Source organism: Anser brachyrhynchus (assembly GCF_964034855.1).
Source record: "Anser brachyrhynchus genome assembly, chromosome: 1".
NCBI classification, from domain to species: Eukaryota; Metazoa; Chordata; class Aves; order Anseriformes; family Anatidae; genus Anser; species Anser brachyrhynchus.
The window spans coordinates 54,123,419-54,144,150 of NC_137694.1; the positions used below are offsets into that span (position 1 = coordinate 54,123,419).

Sequence of the window (20,732 nt, forward strand, 5' to 3'; positions counted from 1 at the left end):
AGAACGTTCGGGCCGCCGCGCGGCGCGGGGGGCGGGGCTTCGCTTGGCGGAGGGGGGCGGGGCTTCGTTGGGGGAGGGGGGCGGGGCCTCCGGGGGGGGCGCGGCCCCGCGGCGGGCTGGAAGCTTCCACGGCGCCGCGCGGCGGCCGGGCGGGGAAGTGGGCGCGCGCTCGCGGCCGCCATCCCGCGGCCTCCTCCCCCCCTCCCCCTTCCCCTCCCCTCCCCTCCGAGCTCCGCCATGGACGCGCGCAAGCTGGGCGAGCTGCGGGCCTTCGTCAGGCTCTGCAAGCAGAACCCGGCCCTGCTGCACACCGAGGAGCTCGCCTTCCTCCGCGAGTGGCTCGAGAGGTGCGGGGAGGGAGCGGGAGGGGGGCGGCGGGAGGGCCCCGGGCTCGCGGGGAGGGGAAGGGTGAGGGGGAAGGGAAGGGAGGGGAGGGAAGGGAAGGGAGGGGAGGGGAGGGTGGTCGTTTTCAGCGCTTATAAGCCGTTAGCTGAAGGGTTAATGGAAGGGGAGCCTCCTCCAGCCCCCCAAAGTTCCTGCTTCCCCTCAGGCATCTGGGTGCTTTTCCTCAGGTGTTTGAGCGTTTGGGTGAGTTGCGTACTTGGAGCGGGAACTGATTTTTCACGTCGAGCTGTGGAAGCTGGGGGGGGGCGCCCACCCTCCTCTGGCAGGGCTGTTTGCAGCAGGACGGGGACGTGCAGCCATAAGGGCTGCTCCTTCTTGGGAAAGCTGCTTGAAGCTTATCCCAGCCTGGCTGCAGGTGGGGGGGAAACTTGGTGGGTTTCATCATATCCGTCAGGTGTACCTGAATCTGCAGTACATAAGTGTTTTATCATATCCAGCAGGCTTACCTGAGCCTGAAACACGTAGGTGTAATCACCAAGGTAGGGTTGCAAATGATTTCAGAGCAGTGACTAAAGGGTGCTAAAACCCGTTCTTACGTTTCTGCAACAAAAACTCTGAGCTGAGTTTTATTTTAAAGCTAACGTTTCCAAGGAAAATTATTCAGCGTTTCAAAACGATGCTAACCGCTAGCAGAGTCAGAGCTAATTTCAATTAAGTCAATTTCATTTCTGGCTAGCTGTTGCATCAGAAACCTTAGATCATCTCTGCTGTTTTCACGCACTTATCTTCTAGCCTTTATTTTGTCTAGCTGCATGGAAAGCATGTGCTGCTGCACGATAATGTTTGCAAGGGGTTTTGATGTCCCTTTTATTCAAGTCACTTTTTTTGTAATTGCATACAAATATAAATATTTTGACATGGATTTTTATAAAATGAGTCATTAAGGGGAATGTGCTTAAAAAAAAAAAAAGAAACAATAGTATTAGTTAAAAGTAAAGCACAGAACCCATCGTTCACGTACCAGGCTCTTTGCCTTTTTTGTTGTTGTTCTTATTGTTTAGTTCAGGTAGATTTTGACACTTTTGAGATCTTGTTAGTCTGTAAAGACAACTTTGCTGTGGGTGCCAAAAGTGGATGCAGAAATGACAGCTGCAGTTCTCTCAACAAGTCATAACAGCAGCGCTTCTCATCACCGCGATCAGCAGAAGTCTGGAGTCCCTGTTGCAATGGAGTCCTCACGGCTTCCCAGGAGTTGTCACCAGGATTGCACAACTTGTTCAGCAAAAGACTCGATTCCAAATCTTTTTGAGCACAATTTGTACAGCTCAGTTTCTCCAGAGCTGCAACTCAGTTTTTCCTGAGCTTTTCCTCCTGAAAACTTGTATTTCTCTATAAGAGTATCCTGTGTGTCCATGTAGCATCGAGGTTAAATAAAATATGCAAGCTTTGCATTATCCTTACCATGCGTTTAACCATTGTAACCAACTACTGTTTTAAGAAATGATTTTAGAGGAACTTGCTTTGGCATTTTCAAGGACTAGGAATAAAACTGTTTAACCTCAGTTGTTCATGAAATAGCATAAATATATATGCATGTAAAAAAAACATGCATGTGTATATATAAATGTATATGTTTAACATACATCAACATATCTCGACTGTTCTAAGCTTGGAAAGGGGATTTTTGGGATGTGAAGACAGTAGAGAAGACTGACCAGGTGATTTCAGCCTTGAACAAGCATCAGACTTAAAAACGAGCTGACCTTGAGACCAATGATTTGGAATTGCTCTGAAACTTGAGTCCTGCAGGCTTTTTGGATGCGCAGCAGAAGAGAAGTTCCAAGGCTCCCTTAGACAGCCCCAATTTCTTTTTCTTTTTGTAGTTATGGCCAACTTTTCTTGAACTGCTTGTTCAGGAAGCTAGGATGAAAATTCTTTGATTTTTACAGAAGGGTAGAGAATTGTATACCTGACCATCAGCCTGCAAGGGTAAAAATTAGGAGAAGCAGTTACTATGCATGCAGTATTTTTTGCCTAGCTCTCTAATGATTTATCAGCCTGGAGTTGTTCAGTCCTTGGAGTATAACATAGATAAAGCAATGTCAACATACCAGGGACATGGGTAAATTTTTGTAATAGCTTCAGAAGATGTCTTTCTTTGAAACTTGTGATATTTTTTTTCTTGACATCTCTCCTGACGTAGACTAGAAGTAGTGTAGTGCTGTTTGACCTGCCCTTTGCTGCAGGTCCTTGTGCCAGGACCTGTGAATCCTGCCACCTCCCCTTCCCTCTTCCACCTTCTCTCCCCAAATCGTGTGGTTTTGGGTTGCACTCATACCTGAAAGCAAACGCTTCTGTGCCCTTCCAGTTTCTCCTGCCTGTTTGCCCACTTCCTTCCCCTCTCCCCTGCATCACGTCGAACCAGTTGTGTGGTCAGTGACTTGGCTGAGCCTGTTGAGTTGGTGGACTCAAGTGTCGTTGGGTTGTTTTCTGGTTTTTGTTTTTTCTTTTCCTCTTTTTGGAGTGTGTTGTGGGCAGAAATCTATCTGTAGATGAGAAAGTGGGGCAGAGAATGGATGGGAATGGTAGTCCTTGTGGCAGCCTGCCATTAGATATGATTAGATGTTACATGAAACAGCTGGAGAATTCAGCCTGTGCTTCTTCCTGGCTGCTACCCGAAGTTGATGTAATATAGAAGTTTATTCTATATTGAGAGAATGCTGGCTATACAGAGAATGCTCTTCAACTTGTAGTGAAAGTACAAGTGCTCTTCAGCTTGCAGTAGAAAGGCATGAATATTGCAATGCAGAAAAAAAATGCTGCATAGAAAACAGCTTCATTTCTGTTAATTATATAAGCATTGTAGACCCCCAAAAGATCAGGATAACAGACATTTTTTAGGCCATTAGGGTTCTCTTAGATTGTTTGAACCCTGTTTCAAAAACAATTCTAGTTTTATAGTAGCTATAATAATACCTAGTTCAGACTTGAAACAAAACTTACATTTTAAGGAAAAAAATCTGTTTCCGCCAAAAAGGCAACTTTTCCTTGTGAAAAAGGATGGATGGGTGATGTGTCATGTGCTTGAGTACAAGTTACAGTGGAGTTTTAGGTGAAAGAGCCATGAGACCCAATGTACGTTATGTTACATTGTGAAATCATGGAGGCTGTGTGCTTCTTTTTATTGCTTTTACAGGGAATTGGATCATCATGTTTTCTGTCACAACAGAAAGCTGAGGCTATCAGCAGGATTTGAATCAATAAAATGCGGGCCACTATTTTGATAATCTTACTGTTTTCTTTTTTCTCTTTGTTTTGTTGAAAAGCATGGGAGGCACAATACCACCTGCTCCAGCCAGCACCTCCACAGACGAGACCAGTAAGGTGAGGTATAAAGAAGGGATTTTGTAACTGCGAGATAACATTTGGATGCTGCAGAAGTTATTGGGTAGGAAGGGAGAAACAAAAATTGCCGTCAAACTTCACCTAAATAGTGTGGATGAGTACACTGGGGTGGATAATTTTGACAGTTCACTCTGAAGCCTGCCCATTGGGTGTCACAGACAGTGATTTGTTACAGATGGCTCTGGTTTGTTTCAATTGTTACCATGCTCCATTTCCTTAATCCTGAATGCCTGATGTTCTCAGCAATGCAAATGGCAAACCTCCGAATTTTTATTTTTTTAATGTTCTCATGGACTGTTTATAGACCATTTCTGCTGTCATTAGTGGCTCAAATTGTAATCTTTGCATGACAAGAAGTACTGGAAGCACAATAGGTAATGAAGTGAACAGTTAAACTGTCAACTTTTTATGACAGCATTGTGGAAGACGTGGGTGTGGGTTGTTTGTTTCTTATTGTTTTAAGGGAGATAATAAATCAGGCTTATAGATGTTTATAGCAGGATTTTTCCAAGCTTGAAATTATTCTTGGAAAAAGCAGAAGAGATCTTATTTTGCGTTTAACAAGACAGTAGTTGCTTGCATTACTGGCTGACTAGAACTCTGGGGCAATTGCGTGTAAGTAGTGAGCATAGTCTGTGACACTGAATGTGAAGGCAAACAGCTTATGTCTGTGATAAAGGAGGGTGTGCTAAGTGATGGGATTCAGAGGAAAGTAGTGAAGTAATTAACAGCTGATAAGAAAACATGGAAAATTATTCTAAGTATATATAAGTAGCAAAAAGATCTCTGACCTTGACAGATAAAGAAATATTTTAATTGTTGATACTAGCTTATTGCTCCTTGTAAAGGACCTTAGCTTAATAGTAGTAGATTCAGAAAATTTTTCATCCAGAGAATGCATCAGGGAGGGCAGGAAGATTGCAGTGGCTAGCTAGTACTCATTGCAACACTGGTGCTAACATATGGATTATCTGTATCATTGTGTTTAGTTACTGAATTATACAGTTTGAAGGACAGGCTTTACCAATAATATAAGTTCACGAGTAAAGATTTGGGCTCTGAATTATTTGCGTGTGTGTGACAGACTTAATCTCAGAGGAGGAAAAAAGGAAAGGAGATTTCTGTCTTAAAAATAACTGTTCAGCTGCAGAGCAGTCATATGCTTTGCAGATTCATTTTGTATTTTCTGATGCATTGCTATTTATTAGATTGGGAGTAGAATATCAGTCAGAAATAATGTGTGCTTACAAATACATTTCTCTTTCAGGGCAAAGCAGAGGAACAGCCAGAGGAGCCAGTTAAATCTCCTGAGCCAGAAAGCGAAGAGAGTGATTTAGGTGTGGAAAACAGATGGCATATCACAGTTAAAACGTGATTCTAGAAATCCTCTCTCTGTAGCTGGAGTCTAAAGTTGCTTTTTGTTTTTCCCCCAGAAATTGACAATGAGGGAGTGATTGAACCAGATAATGATCCCCCTCAAGAAATGGGAGATGAAAACGTGGAGGTAAGCACAATACCTTCAATGGCTGTGGCAGTAGGAAAGAAGGAGAGAGGTTTTGAGTTTAGTCGACAATAGCAGCTGAGGGGGAAATTTGGAGTACACTAGCTAGGTACCCAGCTGCAGTTCTGGATCTCTTTGTCCTGAATAGAAAACTTGCTGGTTTAAAACAACAATCTTTTCTTCGTCAAGGGTAGTCCATCAAAAAGTTCAGTGAGGAAAAATAAGGTCAGAAAACAAAAACAACAATAGCAAAAATATTAAAACACACGCGAAAACCAGATCTGTAGAAATCTGGCATGATTCAACTACCAGAAGGTAGTTGAACACTCCCATGAGTGCTCTTCGGCTGAGTTGAACACTCAGGTGAGTGTTTTCCAGCTAAAATAATGGTGACTAGTATCTCCAAAATGAAAGCAAAAAAGATCATGGTTTTAGTACTGTGATTTAAACCTAAATTAAACAAAGGATTCCAGAGTCAGAAAACTGCAGCTGCCACCTTTGGTGCTGTCTCAGCATGGTCCTTCTGGCCTGGTCTCTATAGCTTTTGGGTTTTGTCTGTCTGTGTGTCATTTCGTTTGCTTATTTTCTTAGGTAACAGAAGAGATGATGGATCAAGCTAATGAGAAGAAGATGGAAGCTATCAATGCTCTAAGTGAAGGTAATGTATTTTAGTTGTTTTCTAGTATATATTAAAGGACATAATGTTTGGTGGTCCTTTAAAAACAAAACAAAAAAAAGAAACAAACCTGAAGTAAATATCTTGGACCTTCTTGGATATCCAAAACTAGCTAGGACGTGAAGGCTTTTTAAAGTAATGTCTTCCCCATGTGGCTATCGCTGGGGGAAGTACTGCAGCATCTTAATTATAAACTGACTGTTACAGTAGTTCCCTCTGTACTATGATTAGTGTCTCTGGTGGTTTGTCTTAATGCAGTGAAAAAGCTGTGTACTTCCTACGTGATTGCATATGAAGTCAACTGTACAAATTTAACTTGGAAAAGATCCCTTCCTCAACCCTCCAGCATGCATTTTGGAGTTTGTACGTCAATAACGTTGCAAGAATGAAAATTGGATTTTCTTTTGTTGATAATCTTCCATTTAAGATAAGGCAGGTTTGGCAACTTGGATGAAATCATTTCCTAATGATGGAAACTTTACTGGTACACATTTTCAGGTGAACTTCAGAAGGCTGTCGACCTGTTCACAGATGCTATCAAGCTGAATCCTTGTTTGGCCATTTTGTATGCCAAGAGGGCAAGGTGAGTCATCATAAACTAGTGATTTACGTTTCTGCCTGTTATTCCCTTAAAGAGCTTAAATTACACTGGCAAGATCTGCGTAAATTTAAGATGAGAGAAGAGAAAGAAAAGTACACTTCGTGCGTTTTCTCCTGTGTGTGATTAATGGGATTTGCGGAAGCAGCCATCTAAAGGGCCTTGGTAGTAGATTAAATAACAAAATTACGTACTAAAATACATTGTGGTAATATATGCCTTTCGGTGTGTTGAATTAGAGTAGTGCTGGATCACAAATGCCTGAAACATTTGAAGTTTCTCCTAGGACTATGTCCTGTCTAGTTACAAAGTTAAATGGATTAGGTAAATTCTCTCCCTGTTGGGCCTGCTAACTACATTTCTTGACAGAAAGAAGCAGATTTCTTTCTGTTCAGTGGTCCAGTGTTTGAGCAGAACTTACCTATTTCTCAACATCAGCCTTATTTCAAATGACATTTACCAGACTGCAGATAATGAGTTACAGGCATAATGTCAGATTTGATTTGTGGTAGCCCTTGTTTATGATGCGCAAACATTTATCTTCCTAAATCTTGTGGAAGGTCAGGCAGGTTTGTGTTAGAGAAGCACAAGTTCCCGTGGATCTTTTTTTTTTCCCCTTTACTCTTTGAAAAAAAAAAATCACTAAGGATGGATGAGTTAATAGTTCAGTAGATCATCTTTGTAGTAAGATAAAATTCAATCCGTTCAATTTTTGATGACTTTCACTTGATTGCTCAGTGTCTTCTAGCTCTTTTGTTTTACTACACCTCACTGGTAGATGGCTGCTTCTTTTGTACGTTCTATATCCAAGTTTTTGTACGTACTCTGTGTACCTCAGTAGTCTTGTTTTTGCTCTTGCAATCATAGTTAACATATTGAAAACCTCTTATAGTGCTGTATCTTCTCGGGGCTGGGATTTTTTAGCAATGAGAAGTGTAAGCCTCAGAAGAAGTTTACAATTGACCTCAATTTCCTCTATTACAGACATGGGTAAACTGTATACTAGGTTATTGTAAAACCTACAGTGTAACAGCTGTGAGTAATGAAGTGCTGTGAGTAATCCACCTGTCACTAGTGGACTCCGGTTTTAGTTTTTGTTGCTTAAGGGTTGGTTTCTTTGTTTTTGTTTTGTGTTTATCAATATTCTAAGACCGCCAGCAGCATTGGAGCGTCTCTCACTGGTGAGGTGTAGGTTTGGGATAGTTCCTTGAGATGTCCATGTGTTTGTTTCTAGGAGAGAATGTGTGAATTTGTGCTTGTTTTATAACAAGCTTTAATGATGAAGTTACAGGCAGTCTGTAATTGCTGGCACCTTTATTTTTTTCCTCCTCTGAGTAAATGTAAAAGGGCAGATGTTCTGACCTGGAGTATCTTGACTATTGATTACTTTGTCAATTCAGGAATGTTTCATACAGAGATGAAGTAAGAAATACCTGAACCTCTTAAACATACTGCTCTAATAATTAATCTGATATGCTTGTGTATTGTAAAACTTGCAGTTATTAGTCTTAACTGAGAGGGGATCAGGCTAACTTTTTGGATTTGTGTGGTTTTTATTGTGTGTTTTTTTTTTCCTCTGCTATTTTTAAAAGCAAAAAGCTCTTGATAGCAATTAATAATGGAAAACCTTCCTTTACATAGAAACTGAACGTCCCAACTAATCCTTCATTCACAGCCAGACCCTTAAAATTAGGATAGGCTTCTCTTGGCTAGCACTGCTGGTAAAGACAGTTTCACAATTTGCAGTCCCAAACTGGAATCAAGCCTTTGTTTGATTAATGTATCTTACTTGCCTTTTGTATCCGTTTGAAGTGAGCTTGCTCTTCAGTAGTGTCCCCTGAAACTATCAATACAGTGTATGCTCATGTGTCATTGAAGTGTTGTAGCAAATATAGCAAGCCAGTGATTGAATTACTTCAGAATCCAAAGCCAGCAGCTCTCCATGTGCTGCGTGTTCTGCGTTTTGGTTTTTACTACTTTTCCAGAACACAAGTTGTTGAGACATGGCCACATCTGATAATGAGTAGTCTTCTGAAGGATAGTCCAAGTCTTAGCACTGGGAGCAGTTGTATCAGATGAGCTTAAACAGCCCGCATCATCCAGTGTTCTGTGTTTGTTGGTAGTTGACAATCCCTGGTGTCTATGAACCAGTAGTATGTGAAAAAGGGAACTGAGGTGATAGTCAACTGTCACGTTTTTTCAGCCTTCACCTCACAGCTCATAGGCTTACTTATTTAAAACTATGCTTTTATACTTAATAGCTCTTGATGTTTAGCGCTTTTTTTTTGTCTTGATATAATTTTATCGAATCTCCCGCTGGACAAATACAAATTAGCATTTGCAGTGCTCTGCAGCAAGGGTTTTGAAAGCTTAACTAAATGAAGAATATGATCCGTTCTCTTGCCTGGAATCTGGTACCGTTGTTTCCTTTGCCTGATGGTTCTTTATGTAAAAAAGAACTGTCAGGTGCTAAAGATTCCTTGTTCTTGTTCTCCCTATTACTTGTGATTTTTATAGGCTCAAGTTCTGGTGGTTTCTTGGTTTGTTTCTGGATATGTTTTCTGTACCAGGCTATAGGGTCGTAATCTGTTTCCCTGTATAGGAGAGAGCAACTCTGTTTTTAAGATGTCGTTGCATTTCTTGGGACCTTTCTCGGTTTTACTACCCGTCTTTGAGATGGAGGAGCAGAACCAAAATTTAACAAAGTATTCAAGCTGAGGTCAATCTGGATTTAGACATCAGTGTGATGATGTTACGTTTTGATTACTTTCTTGATTTCTGTCTTTGATTTTGTGCTTGTTGACTTCTCCATATGGAGGGGCTTGAGGAGCAGGCTGCAAGATCAGCTGAAATGTGGTGCTCTAAGTTCAAGGTCCCCTCTGTCACGGGGCTGGAAGGGCATGAAAATGGTAGAACCTCGGTGTGATAATTAGTGCTTTATTTTTCTTACTACTTTAAAGACAATGTAACCTGGAACATGTAATACTAGCTTTGTTTTGTTTAACTTGGTAGTTGCTATTGGCTATAGACTGCAAACGGCATGAAATCAAACTGCTTTTTGCATTTATCCTTTTCTTCTGCATTAAAGTTGTTCTCATAGGCAAGGCGCGAGTCTGAATGTTGAATGCTTGCACTTTTTGCTAATGATTCACATAGCATCGGGGGGGAAACTAAATTTCACTGACACTGTTATCACTACAAAATCTTTTTGAACTCAGCTTTTCAAATGTATCTCATTAGCTTGCCTGTTAGTCATCAAAAATTATTTCCAGCTTAAGTTAGTAACTTGGCATTTTAATATGTACAATAAATGTTCTTGTTCCTGCAGTGTTTTTGTGAAACTACAGAAGCCAAATGCTGCCATTAGAGATTGTGACAGAGCCATCAAGATTAATCCTGACTCGGCACAGACCTACAAGTGGAGGGGGAAAGCGCATAGGTAGTGAACTGCAAATGTTCTTGATGCTCTGTTTACTTACTTGGGAGGGAACAACTTTGTTTATGCTTTTCTTTTCTCTGTTTTTCTGTGAACTGTTTGTCTTGTATGTGAGAGCAGTAGTCTTGAGCCAAGAAACCATTATGCTAAGTATATGGATTAGAAGAAGAAAGGATAATGGTGATTTATTGATGGTGACTTAAGAATAATCCTTCTACACCCTTTATTTTTTTACTCCTCTCCTTGATAAGCCATCTTCTAATGACTTACTGTCATTCTGTAAGGCATTTTTTAATCATTTGCTAAAGATTGTGAGCTCTAGGAGAGTAGGTTTTATTTTGGGGGGGCTCTTCTGTGTTTTGCTTGGCTCAGTTATTATTTACTAACCTATAATTCTAAATATTTCTCTGCTGCCTTTATTTCATAGGATCCTAGAGCTCCTTTACGTAGTAAATTAAACTGTCTGGTTATTAAAGGAACCAATTGTTGAAATGAAGAGTGGTATTAAGCGAACAGTGTAATTATTTAAATGGCATTAGGTCAGCGAGATTTCCCCCTAACTGTAGGTAAAATTATTTCTGAAATGAAAATACGTCAGCCAAAAAATAATGGGATGCTTCCTTCACTCTGTATAAAAGTGGAAGGAGTAAACATTAATAGAACTCCCAATTAATAAATGAATTATTCTGAACAGTGTTTATTAAATAACGTCTACAATGTTAATAAATGGCATGAAGCCTAAGAATGAGAAGGTGGGAGCATAGTTTGGATTAATGCCCCTGTCAGTCAGCTGAAATGCTTTGACCCCCTATCATTCACTTAAACCTTTGATTGTCACAAGTTTGTCTAAATGAATAAAGAAGTAGTGCTGCACAGTAGCTTTTATGACCTCTTCAATTAAGACCTGGTGCAGACAGTTACCTGGGATGTGTAAGTGCTGAGTAAACCAGGTGCACGTAAGCTTGATTTAGCAGTGGGGTAGAATTGTACAGAACACTGACCTCATAGTTTCACGTTAAGCATTCGCCTAGTGATGCAGAACGTTTATTAGTGTGCTTCACATGTTTATATACAGGATGCCTTCTCCCTGATAGACAGTTCTTGTTTGTAGCGAAGAATGACAGTAGCTGATGTAGTTTTTCTCCCTGATTTATACCTAATGCAACAATTATTATAAAGGTATGCAATAAGCAAGCAAATATTCTCTATAGCATCATAGATCGCACGTTACAGAAAACACTGTGGTTATTGACTTGAAACTTGTATAAGTCTCCACAGCTGCAGAAAAATACTGAATGACACGTGGTTGTAAATACCCTGAGCAATACCTAGAGTTCAGTTTGCTTTTTTCTGAATTCCAGACTTCTGGGTCACTGGGAGGAGGCTGCTCATGATCTTGCATTAGCCTGTAAACTGGATTACGATGAAGAGGCTAGCGCCATGCTGAAGGAGGTGCAACCAAGAGTAAGTGGGAAAGGATAATGGAGGTCCCTCCTCTATTTGTTTTAGTGGTGTTCTTGTCTTTCAAATTCTTGTGATATTCATTGTGCTGTTGGAATGTCCACGTGTCAGCATCAGCGTTCATCTGACACTTCAAACTGAGTTTATAAATGCTTCTGTGTCTTTAATCACAGCTGTTTATGGCTCTGTTTGCAAATTAGGTCTCTGGGACTGGGCATATAACTGAACTATGAAACAATACGTTCCTTCTTAATTGAAAAATCTGAAATAGTTGAAGTTAGCCAGGCATTTTAGAATCTAGGCTAAAAACGTTTTGTTACCACAGTGTTCTCTTGCTGTTCTGTATTTTTTTTTTCCTCCAAAATGTTTCCAAACTGATCATAGTTTCATCCTAATCATGTTTTACAAGGTATTCTTGGCTGTGTTACTTTCACTAGTCCACCTCTTGAGGGCAGCATAATCTCTGTAAGACTGGTTTTCAGCTTTTCTCAGGTGGTTGACCCCAGCGTTGTTCTGATGAAGAACTTACGTGTAACACATGCAAGACTTGATAGTAGGCTGTCTTTTTCATGTCTTATATATTCCCTTAAAGTCATTCACGGATTACGTATTGCAACTACTGCATTCTGTTGGGTTTACGTGGCAATGTTTGCAGGAGGGTGGGGCTGAGGGGCTGTAGGGGTGGCCTCGGTGGGAAGAGACCAGGAGCTGCTCCTGTGATGGGCAGAGGCAGTTCCAGCCAGCTCCAAAACAGACCTGCTGCTGCCCAAAGCTGAGCCCGTTGCACTTCTGTGATGGCAAATTTAAGAAAGGGTTTAAAAAAAAGTGCGGTGCAGCAGCTTGTGAGAGGAGTGAGGAGGGAGAAAGGTGAGAGAAACAACCCAGTGGACAGTGAAGAAGGAGGGGAGGAGGTGCTCCTGCTGCTGGAGCAGAGATTTCCATGCAGCCCATGGAGAGGACCATGGTGAAGCAGGTTGTCCCCTTACAGCCCATGGAGGGCCCCATGTCACAGCAGGTAAACATGCTGTGAAGGAAGCTGAAGCTGCAGAACAGAAGAGAATACATGTGTAAGAGAGGCTTGCAGCTGTAATTTGTAATAGTATTTTTATTCCTGGACCTCGATTTAATATTTATATTTTATTTATGGGAATGTTACAGGGTACTTGTCATGTATGGTATTAAAGCTCTGCAATTTGTAAAATTACAAACTTTTTTTTTTGCAGTGTTATGTAAGGATACGTTCTGACTTCAGGAAAATAATGCTGCAGTTAGTGTTCTATTATTAAGATGATCCCTGATTGAGGAGCCTTCGGGAGTTCATTGTTAACTAGCCCTCTCCATGGGGGCTGTAGAGTTGATACCTTTGAGAAGATAGGAAGCTAACTTGCTCCCCATCTGCCATCTCTTGCTTTGGTTCAGGTTTTCTTTGGTCTGCTTGAGTCCAGTTGTGTATGCTGCCAAGGCATCTGGAACAGCAAAAGCACTGTCTAACAAGTGTGTCTGTGCAGGGGGAGTTACACTTCCTGTTATTGTACCAGGGAAAATTCCTTCCTCTGTGGGCAATTCTTTGGTGTTAGCACTGGAGAAATTGATATTTCAGCATAAAAGCAGGAAGGAATGTGGAACAGTGTGTTTGTTCTGACTACGGTGGAAGTCCTGGAGCTCTACAGGAAGAGGTACTAGACTAGAGTGCATGGGTCTGGTGAATCCAGCAAGGGCCTAGTATATGTCAATAACCAATTGTGGTAGAGAGGAAATGGCATATGTTCTCTGAAACAAAGGCGCGTTTAGGATGTGAACTCAAATCTTATTTTTAAGAACTGGTAAAAAAAAAAAAATAGTTGGTTATACTTGAGTGTATTTTATATTGTAATACGTTGTGTGGTGTACTAGAACATACCTGAAATGTTGGTATTGTATTGTAACAGGCTCAGAAAATTGCAGAACATCGCCGAAAATATGAACGGAAGCGTGAAGAAAAAGAAATCAAGGAAAGAATGGAAAGAGTGAAGAAGGCACGAGAGGAGCATGAGAGAGCACAAAGGGTGATTATTTAGGCTTTAATATTAATAATGTGGAGAGTGACGTAGTTATTTTGTTTAAAATTGATTGCACAGGAAAATTATTTTAAATCTTAAATTTTAGGGATATTTTTTCTGTGTTACTTGACCAATAATGAATTCTGGAGATTAAGGCCTTGTACTGCATCTGTTGCTTATGTCAAAGACAGGTTCTGGTATCTCTAGTAACCGAGTAATTTCAAGTATTCAGTTACAGTTTGACCATACCAGAATAGTTTTCACTTAATACTTACGTCTCCACGTCTCCCAGAGTAGGAGGTTTTAATTTCAAACTAATACTTTGGTTTTCTTCTTCACTTCCTGACACAGTTGACTTGTTGGTTTTGTTTTTTTTTTCAGCTTTACTGATATATTTTTACAGCATGTGTTAGGGATGGGGGCGTTTTCTAAAATTTAATAGGCTAAAACTGATCATGCAGTTCATGCTTAGTAAAAACACACTCTGCATAACTTATCCAAAGAAACGTACCAAAGTAAGTGTAGACCATTATTTCTTGTCTGAAGTACTGCACTATGTACAAAACCACATTTGCTTATTGCCGTAGCCTGCTCCCATGAAACAGTCTCAGCTGTTTTTCTTCCTAGAACCAGCTGAGCAGTAGAACACAGGCTGCAGTTCCATTGCTTTGTGTGGAATGATGTGCTTGCTTTTATAGGAGGAAGAAGCAAGACGACAGGCAGGAGGAGCTCAATTTGGCGGTTTCCCAGGTGGCTTCCCAGGTGTGTATTTTTAAGCACCATTTACTTCTTACTTGAGATAGAAGTGACTGTTTTTTTTCTTCCATATGCAGTATTACACTCACAATTCATAGTATTTCTTCGCAAGACTGAGAGAAATATGTTCTTAAGAAGTTTAAAACTTGTCTACAAATAACTGTTGGAGCAGTAGCGGGAAGAGGATCAGATTCTTTCTCTCAAATAAGATTGTTGCTGGGTAGCAAGTACAGGGAAGACAAGTCAGTATTGATTAAGAGAGTGAAAGGATTTAGGTCTGAGAAAACAAACATGCAATGTTTGCTTAATATGTGCTGAAAAAGTAATATAAAATGTTTTATAAATTACTCAGTGTGGCTTGGAGGTGTCTTGCTTAAGAACAATAGTTTTAAAGCTGAAAATTGGTTGAGTGTTAGGGAAAACTGTGATACTTGGAAGTTATTGTTGAAGAGAATAATTTCTCAAAGGAGGCAGTGCAGTTTTTGAACAGTTCCACGAGGATTAGCCTTTCTGTGTTATTTTTGAGCGTAATAAGTTGGGGAGAAGCAATAGTTCCATGAAGGTCAGCCTTTCCATATTATTTTTGAGTATAACCAGTTGGGGAGAAACAGTTGAAGATTGAGTTGTAGTTGAGGTGGGCTGAGTGCATGCTCCAACCATATCAGCTTGTCAGAGGAAGCAAATAGAGACTGTATCTGTTTCAGGGATTCCCCACCCCACCTCACCCCCAAACCTAAAGTTCCAGCTGAACTTGGAATGAGCCTAGGGCAAAAGCAAATCAGTAGTACTAAGTCCTGAGTTGTTCACCCCAGGCACTCAAAAATCAGTTTCTTAGGCTTGAGATGTACCTGATTTAAGTTAATTAGAAAATCACTGCATTTGTGTACAAGGTGCTAGGCCCTCACACTAATTACAAGCCTCCTATTTCATTGGGTTAAAAATACATATGAAATAAGATGCAGGTCCTCACAGACAGAAAACCAATGCCTCTGCTTTGCATTCAGTGGAGCAGCTGTAGCTTTGTGGAAGACATGGTGTTGGAGGTGTGGCAAAACAAGTACGTTTTGGTCTCTATCAGTGAGCTCCTGTATAGCTGAATTTAAATGTTTTTCTTCATGCATTCTTGTGTCTTGGGTTTGCAGGTGGATTTCCTGGGGCTATGCCTGGAGGTATGCCAGGAATGGCAGGTATGCCAGGTCTCAATGAGATTCTCAGTGATCCGGAAGTCCTGGCGGCCATGCAGGTGAGTATTTGATTAAAATCAAAGCTAAATGCTCTGAATGAGGGAGGAACAGGTCCTGTGAGCTGAGGGAAGATGTGACCTTCTGGAGAGCGGTGGGGGGTGCTTGCTTATTTGTGTTGTGAAATTTTCTTTCTGTGCATGTGTGGCACCAGACTGTCTGGAATCTGTTAGCTATTTTTCAGATTGACAGGAACTTAATTAAAGGTGTCATGTTGTGTCCCCCTCCTTCCTCCACCCTGTACTTGCATACAATAGACAAAACTATATGCTGTGAGGAGTTTATCTTTTTTGAGTCTCTTGAAGGGTTATTTTTCTGCACAGTATACTTCACTTGCTCTTTTTTCAATGCGTACACGTTACGGTGAGATAATTATGCACAAATGACAAATTACTGTTAATATTGTTGCAATGCAATATATTGCAGTAATGTTGAGAGGAGAATTGCCTAAGTGTTTTTTGCCAGAGGCAAAATAATATCAGAACAGTTCTACATCCGGCACTTTCTGAATTCGTGCTCAGAAAGCCTACTTCCCCAGTGGGCTTGATTAGTAGCTCAATTATTTAAGTGCTCAGTGTCATGACTAGTTTTACACAAGCAAACTATTCCGGCAGATTAAGTAGAACGTATCTGACAACATTAGGTCGGCTAGGCAAAAAGTGAGCTGTGTAGTTGTATTTGCATGCTAATGTGGTCCCATATAAAAGCCTGTTGCTATGTTTTTCTGGATTGCTCTGGTTAAACTAGAGTTACGTGATGTTCTCAGGTCACTGAGCAGCTATGATAGCCATTTAATAACAGCATCACGAGGGACTGTTATTTCGTATGCCCTGAAATCATTAAAAAGGCATCACTTTCTATGCAAAAGTTTATGGGTTACCCTAGTTTAGTGGTTGCTGGTGTTTGGAAATGCACCTTTTACCTGAGCTGCTATGGCAGCAATGTTGTCTTGGATCCAAACCATCCAAAACAAAAACCAAACAAACAGAAAAATGCAGTTGCATTCATTACCTGGCTCATTTATGCTGTAGTACAGGCCTTTGAAATTGGAGTTGCTGGAAACAGCTTTGAAGTGCAATTAAATGTTAAGTGCTTGCCACATGCCTTTAAAAAGGCTCCGTTGCATGCCGATTATGTATACCCTGAAATACTGCACTACTCTGTTGTAAGAACATGTGTTGACAGTGTTTTCTGCAGAACCTGTTAGCTAAGCCTTGAGTGTCTCATCGACTTTTGTACAAACTTTAAATCTAGCTGTGATTTATTTAACACTTGACCTATGTGTCTGCACTACCTTTTCCTGAAGTGTCTGACTACGTTCTTAGCCTCCCTGTATCAGCAGTGCAGGATAGAGTCTTAAAAGCCAGTAGTTTTTACTGCTTGACTTGCTTCTGCTCAGTGCAACTATGGATTGTGTTTAAGGATGATGGTAGCTGACAGCTGTTACTGAGGTTGTTTATGAGATTTTTGCAAAAAAAAAAAAAAAAAAATACGGATTCACCCAAGTCTGTCCCATCATTAATCTTAAGATGTTATTTTAGCTGACCATGTGTAGAGGCTTTTCATGGTGAGTTACTGCTGAAACTGTAGTATTGAGGTTAAAGACCTTCCTAATCTCTTCAGAGTTAGTGACTATTATCTCCTCATCTTTGAGACTGCTCACCTTGAGCTTACATTGAAGTATGCCCAAGTTAACTGGTTATGCTCTCAAATTGAGCTTACCTTCTGTAGGGGCAACCAAAGAACTAGTTACGGCTGCTTACGGATATATTTACATAAGTTACTGTTCATTCATATACAGGTGGTAACACAGATTTAACAATATAGCATGGTCTTTATAGTCTTCTAGCCTATGTTGAATTCAGAAATTTGGGAAGTTTGTGTTTGTGAAAGTCATCTGTTTTCATAGGAATCCTGTAAAGTGGAGGAAATACATCCAGTGCCTATTTTCTGAACTTCACCATCCTAGTTTTCATAGACTTTGCAGATCCCTTTTCAAAGGGGAGATAACACAGTTGTAATTCCTTCTAACAAAAGATAAGTCTCGACTCTTTCAGTTCCCAACATGTATAAAAACATGACTGAACCATGTGGGTGATTTCATTGGAGTACACACGTACTAAATGCAACTCTTGGATCAGACTTGTTAAGCAGCTTTAGTCTGTGTGTGATGCTACAACAGATATATGGTGGTGTTATTGTAGCACAGACAGCTCTGCGGACACCAGTTGGTTTTTGATGGTTTCCAAGTAATAATTTTGTGATAGCAATGGAATAGAAGTATAGGGAAGGTTAACCGTGTCCTTCAGTGAAACTACTTAAATGTGCAAGAAAGAACAACAGATGAAATTACAGTTTTATACTGGACATAATAAGCTGCTTGTATTTTTGCTGGACTAAAGAAAACTTGAATCTTTCATGCAGAAGTTGCTATCATGGAAATGTTTTCCCAGGCTGAGATGTAAAATCAGCCTGTGTGGATTTATTAAAGGACATTGTTTAGAACATGCTCATGTGAAATGAGCAAAAACAATTCTAATTCAATAGAGGCTAAAGGTGTACTAGAAATACAGAAAAAAAGTATTAGCACTTCTCATACTAGGTGGGGAAGATGACACTGGTCAAAAGAACACCAAACTTCTTTAATATATATGTGAATGTGTTTATTAAGTGCAACACAGCAGTGTGATGAGAGACGGAAGATTCTCTTCCAGTTGTGACTTCCCAGAGGAGGTGGAGAATGACTGTCTGAGAATCGGATGCATTTTAAAAAGCCAAATATTGCCACATCATCTGCTCAAAGTCTAGCAGGTTAAAGTTTCTGCTGCTAGAAGGAAAAGGGGTGAAAGGGATGAATAACAGCTATTGCATGGGGGGATAATTATACTGCCATGCTTGATACACACAGAGCTCCTGCTTCCTCCTTCAAGATGCATTTGAAGATACTTGAACAGAAATAATAGTTGTGGCTACGTTTGATAGCTTCTGTTCTGAGCAAAAAAAAAAACCTCTCATCCCTTTTCTCACACATCATACTTTCACTGTAACAAATCCAGTAATGGCTCTGGTGTTTACTGATACAGCATTACCAGCATACACTGCTTCCTTGGGTTTTCTTTAGAGACCTTTATTAACTCTAGTTTAGACTTGCCATGTTAAAAGCAGAGCAAGACAAGTGTGTTGGAACCACAGAAACACTAATTTTTGTACACTTCTTGTTTAAATGCCCTAATTTTTTTGCTTTTTTGTTGTTGTTCTGCAGGATCCAGAAGTTATGGTTGCATTCCAAGATGTTGCCCAGAATCCAGCAAATATGTCCAAGTACCAGAACAATCCCAAGGTCATGAATCTCATCAGTAAATTGTCTGCCAAATTTGGCAGTAAACCATAAAATCCCTGGTTCATAAAAATCATATCTGGATGGGAAGGATTGATTTGGCTAACCAGTGTTGCAATAAAACAAACCATTGTACCTCTGATCTTCTCAAGAAGAAAAATGGGGTGTTTTAAGGAGAACTGCTCTCTAGCCCCAAGTGTTGACTTTATTCACTGATTGGTTTATAGCACTCAAATTATATTCAGGTGACCTAGTTTCAACCATGCCACCTTGTCCAAGAGTTGCAACCTTTTATTGTAAGTATTAAAGACAGTTTGCTTTGAATGAATGCTCCTGTGAGAAATCGTAGTATTCCAGGAGCATAAAATAAAAACCTCTCTTTTTTGGGGTGGTGGTGGTGGTGGGTTTTTTTGTTTGTTTGTTTTAGATATTTTTCCTCAGTGAACCAAAAGGAAGGAAGTTTAATAGATGAAGTCTGTCTTAATCCAGTTAGGACAGAAATGTTGGCCTAGTCACAAGTAGCAAAGGTGGGACAAGTCTGAAGAATCAACTGGATAAAGGAATTGTCTGAAAATACATGTCTTTATTTTTTTTAAATGAGTGACTGACTCTATATAGCTATTAAAATGATCAGTGTAATCATGCTAGCTAGTTACACACTGGAACTTCTGGCAGTACTGCAAATAATGTCATATTTTGATCACCACAACTGTGCAGCAAAGGTCCTATCCTTTGCACAACCTGGCATGAAGTACGTATTGTGGAGGCCACAGAGGTTTTGTTACTTGCTCAATTCTTGTCCGGCACCTTCATGTAACTTTTTTTTAATCAGTCCTGGGTATGGGAGAGCAGCTTAATGTCTGTACTCGTGCTCTTGTCCTTTCCCAGTTAGCAGGTCCTCTCTGGTTGCACTTGCCCTTCCTTGGGGCATGCTTACCAGGTTTCATTTATTTGGAAACTTAAGGGAAGGAATCTTGTTCCCATCACTACCTCTGTCTCACTGAATGCAAGCCATCCAGAACAAGTAAACACAGAGTTAAAAATCAGTGATGGGGAGAATGCCCAACAAAATTGCAGCTCTGGGTTCTGAATCGGTTTGAGTCCTTACATGCTTACAGATAAAATCTATTGGCCAAAGTCCTGCTGTCTGTTTAGAGATGATGACTCTTCCTCCACCACATACTATAGTCTTCCATCTTTTGTTGTATCCCTTTCTTTAAAAAAAAAAGGGGGGGGGGACTGTTGTGGTCTCATACTTCCGTGTTTCTGAGGCTTAGAATACAGAGGAAAAGGTGAGGTAATTGGAGCAGACAATGTTCTTCTAACACTTGTGAATTAACAGCATGGGTATCCTTGAAGCAGTTTCTGTGCTGCTGATGTTCAGTGGATTTGTCTACCATAAAGACCATTGTTGCCTCTGTTTGTCTTAGCTAAAGTGTTACATTTCTGTGTAAAAATGATCATAATTGTCTGTTCCCCATTGAGTCGCAGCCTTCATGTGTTATCTTTTGTAATTCTGTATCTAAAGCCATAACTGTTGTTACCACTTTTAATTCAAATGTGGATTGGTGTAGAAACTCAAAAACAATTGCAAAAAATAAACCCCCAAATGCTTTTTCTCATACTAATGACCCTGCAGAATGAAATGTGAATCTTTTTGCTTAAGAAATATAGTTCTGAATACTTCTAGTAGCCTTCAAAAATAAAGTATGGTTTTGAAAAATAAAGCTTTTTGGGTTTGTGTAACTTTCTGATGAACTTATTTTGCTGAAGTTAAATGTGGGAATGCTTCAATTAAACTGTATATATAATTTGTGATTTAAATCAGAACTAAGTGCTTAAGGGCTTGTCTTCATGAGCAAGTGAACTCAAGCTATGATTGGGTGTTACTTTGTGCCTGGCTGTTGGTCATATTCTGATCTCCTCTTCCCAAGGGG

The 20,732-nt window shown here is 40.2% G+C and overlaps 1 protein-coding gene across 2 annotated transcripts; it reads left to right on the forward strand.

The window, feature by feature from the left end:
* Positions 1-63: 63 nt before the first annotated feature.
* ST13 (ST13 Hsp70 interacting protein) lies at positions 64-20,522 on the forward strand. Of its 2 annotated transcripts, none has more exons than XM_080575418.1 (12): positions 64-347; positions 3,672-3,729; positions 5,018-5,087; positions 5,184-5,254; positions 5,843-5,909; positions 6,426-6,510; positions 9,854-9,964; positions 11,323-11,425; positions 13,351-13,467; positions 14,160-14,223; positions 15,360-15,460; positions 18,721-20,522. In XM_080575418.1, exons 1-12 carry the CDS (start codon positions 238-240, stop codon positions 18,847-18,849), a joined length of 1,086 nt encoding a protein of 361 aa, XP_080431544.1. In that variant the 5' UTR covers positions 64-237; the 3' UTR covers positions 18,850-20,522. The 2 variants fall into 2 exon arrangements, with proteins under 2 accessions (XP_080431544.1, XP_080431545.1); XM_080575419.1 differs by lacking the exon at positions 64-347 and adding an exon at positions 565-588.
* The last annotated feature ends 210 nt before the right edge of the window (positions 20,523-20,732 follow it).

Coding starts and splice junctions, on each gene's coding strand:
- ST13 (XM_080575418.1), top strand. CDS start 238: ATGGACGCGCGCAAGCTGGGCGAGCTGCGGGCCTTCGTCAGGCTCTGC. Junction 5,088..5,183: donor AAGCGAAGAGAGTGATTTAG/GTGTGGAAAACA, acceptor TTTTTCCCCCAG/AAATTGACAATGAGGGAGTG. Junction 5,255..5,842: donor TGGGAGATGAAAACGTGGAG/GTAAGCACAATA, acceptor TTATTTTCTTAG/GTAACAGAAGAGATGATGGA.